Source organism: Anneissia japonica, unplaced genomic scaffold (genome assembly GCF_011630105.1).
Source record: "Anneissia japonica isolate Jap-2015-1 unplaced genomic scaffold, ASM1163010v1 scaffold211_len1577895_cov191, whole genome shotgun sequence".
Taxonomy (NCBI): domain Eukaryota; kingdom Metazoa; phylum Echinodermata; class Crinoidea; order Comatulida; family Comatulidae; genus Anneissia; species Anneissia japonica.
Genome location: NW_022711099.1, coordinates 1291216 through 1294844, shown reverse-complemented (window position 1 = coordinate 1294844; position 3629 = coordinate 1291216). Strand labels below are relative to the sequence as shown.

The window sequence follows — 3629 nt, the reverse complement described above, 5'->3', positions numbered from 1 at the left end:
GCAAGAGAACCACAAATCACTGGTGCCGCCAGTTTCAATAATTAAATAAATAAAATACTCTAGTTCACTTCACCAAAAAAAAAACTTTTAACTTTTTTATGTACACTTTCAGAGGGGAGGGAGGGACAGGGTACCGAAAAGGAGTACTGTTTGTACACTTGCAAAAATGTTCACAATTGTGAATAAGTTATTATAAGACTCCAACCCCAATGAATTCAGTTCCTGAATGCAGAGTTTTGTAGTCATTCTGTAGCTTCAGACAAATTATGCACCATGTAATTGATACCACACACAAATGATACAACATGGTGGCTAAGACACATGGACCATTGCATTAATAAAACATGACAGCAACATTGTATCCATTCTCATAAAATACACAAATGATACAAAATGTCTGCCAATGCACAAATTAGGAATGATTTATCTGCTGTTATGTTAAAAAAGATATATAATATATAGTAAAGCTCCTCTCAGTCATGAACTCTGCCAATATTCAATGCTGTGTAAAATATGTAGAATTCAAAACTATACTAAAGCCGCTATAATTTATTATCCTTAATACAAATGTAAACTAGAATATCCTTGGCCTATTTGCCACCCACTCTTTTACAAAGAGTTTGGGCTGAAAACTTATTGTTATATGTTAAACAGAAAACAATAATATTCAATTCATTTAAAAAACATTATATACAGTAGCCCTCTGTTCACACAATCGGGGTTTCGTGACAAATTTGTTTATTTTTTCCTGTATATGGGTGTGAAATGACATCATCCTGCCCATATATGGGTGTGAATGACACTCATTGTTACATAAAACCTGATTGTGGACAGATCTTTTGCTCAAACTGCACATAACAGCAAAATGAATGCATATTAGCAATTAAATACTAATTTATTTCAATTTATTCAATTAATTTCTTTGTTAATTATATTAAAATACAATGTGAGTGACAGATATAATGCTCTACAGATATATAAATCAAATATCTATCAAAATACTGTTTATGTCCATTTTTATTGTTTGACTAATATTTTGGTTTAACTCCTCCTTATTGCAACAGAATTAATGAACGAATAACAAAGATTTGAATAACACAGATTTCGTAGTTAACACGCTAAAACTTGAAAAATTAATTTACCATCTGCAACTGTTGATCTGTGGATTATACTGATCTGATATTGCGAAATAATCGCTTGAAAAAAAAATGGACTCATCTGGTACCAGGCCGGTACCAAGCGACACAAAATAACTAACCACAACAATTCACAGAGAAATGTGTGGGCAGGCATATGCCCTCTATCTGAGATGGATATACATCACCTTGATGGATTTATAATAGGATCCTTGAAACAAAAAGGGAGTCTTTAAAACAAAAATGAAAACTTTGGTATTTCATAAGGACTGAAAACAAAGTAATTAAATCTTAAATGTTTATGGATGTGAACATGAATATATAAACAATTTAAAGTGCTTCAGTGTGTAGATTATTTTCTTTTTTTCTTTCCTTTATCATTTACCCTGGGAAACTGCTCAGGGATAAAATCCTTGGTCCTCCGCAGATCCCAGCAAAGAAAATAACAAATTGAATAACTATTCATTAAAATAAAAAACATTGAAACACAAAAATCTGTACTTCTCCCTAGTTTTAGTTCACTGTATGCTTATAGGAGGAAAGGGACTCACATCTCTTAGCTTAAATTTTATCAGAGATGTTATAAAAAAATATTATTATTATAATTATTATTGTTATTATTATTATTGATTATTCAATAATCAATGTTTCCATTACCTGCATGGTTTAAAATAATAAAACAAACTAATAACTAATATTACTCATGTTGCAAAAACATTCATTTATTAAAATTTATAAAACAGCAAATTTTTATCAAAATTAAATTATCTCCACACCTTGATTACAAACTTAACTGCTAATTTTGAAAATATAATTACTAATGATGTCACCTCTGACAGTTCGACGCGCTAGAAATTTAAAAACGATTTCGCTATCTGCAACTATTAATCCGTGGATTATGAGGGAACGATCTGACATTACAAAATATCGCTAGCAAAAATTGACTAGTGTAGTATTAGCTGGCACTAGGTAGCACAAGCAATAATTACCGAACAACAACGGATTGTTAACCATGTTGAGCGAAACAAAATTGTAAGTTTTCGAAGATGTCATGTTAATAATTGCAAAATTTGACAAATATACAGTACACAATTAGGTATCAAAAATGTCTTGCGTTCCACTTTAAATCCTCCACGATGTTTGCAACTGAAGTCAAAAACCTCTTGACATGCGTCAGATAAGTAGTCAAAAATCAAATTATGAATTGCGTCCAATACTGGAAAAAAAAGTCTGCATAACCAAAGGCATTGCACTCCCCGACTGCATGATGAAAAAACTTCCAAAAATGACTACGACACATAGGAACATCATTGTATGGTTGCCACAATAGAACTGTGCCAACATTTGGTAGGAAACAAATGATTTCTATCAAGCACCAGCACATAATGCATCATCAAGTATGATAAACATGAAACATTTGTAAGCAATTAACATGAAGAGCCAACCTGTATCCTCTGAATACTTTGTGCTAATTTATGTTCAGGTGTTGATGACTCTGCAGTGCATTCATGAGATCGTCATCTGATGGCTCCTTTAAGTCAGGCCTGACAACAAACAACACAATATCTATGTAAATGTTGTTATTGTTGTAAATTTTAAAATTAAATCAGTATTTTATTATATTTATTATAACCATCATCTTGTAGGATTGTGCATAACCTCTATTATTAGGGTAATACTCTTACACACTAAACCCTACACGCCAAATGGTAGGCATCAATGCTCGTAGATGTGTTATCATTTCTCTCTCCGTTATCTTTTTTATATACACTTTTATAACAATTATTTAAAAACATGATGGTATAATAACAAATGCAAAACCAGATTGTGATTCTGAGAGAATAACCCATGTCAATTACCCAGCATGCACTTGACTCACCTAAACATTGCATGGACATTCAGCATGTACATCGTTTGCTGGTCTTCCCTTTCTTGAAGATGATAACGATCCCATTTGGTGATAAAATTCTAAAATCACAACAAAAATGTTATAAAAGCATAGCACATTCTCAATGAGGACAATTTGTACAAGTCGAATGATGCTTCCAGTCGTTGCATGATCTATACCTATTGATTTATTCATACAGTATATTACACTAAAATACAATATTCATTTAACAAAAATCAAACAAAATCTGAACAATGTAAAATTTTACCTCAATTATCAATGCTGCGAAGAGATTGAGACATACTAAAACTGACACAAAGTACCAGCAGATGAAATAAATCTGATACCATCTGCAAAAGGAAAAAAAAACTAAAGTAAATATTTTGTTTTAAATAGGAATAATGACAGTAAACATTCAATTGAATTCAAATTAAATTTGAATAGGTAGATGAGCCATGGAGGGAGCTGTAGGCTGGGCAATAGTGGTTTGGACTATAAGGCCCTGTCCACACTATCAAATTTTTACAAAAACATGTGATATGCCTAAATACAGTCATGTTGACATCACACCATGACCATATATAGGCACATCATGACTATATATA

General features: G+C 31.9%; 1 protein-coding gene across 1 annotated transcript in view; it reads right to left on the bottom strand.

Moving 5' to 3' along the window:
• Window positions 1-796: 796 nt before the first annotated feature.
• LOC117107289 (two pore calcium channel protein 2-like) overlaps window positions 797-3629 on the bottom strand; it is a gene marked incomplete in the record, with an annotated part of 23467 nt that continues 20634 nt past the window's right edge. Inside the window, 3 exon segments of the mRNA XM_033248920.1 lie at window positions 797-2680; window positions 3016-3104; window positions 3293-3374. Of these exon segments, the coding sequence (XP_033104811.1) occupies window positions 2605-2680; window positions 3016-3104; window positions 3293-3374 (247 nt within the window).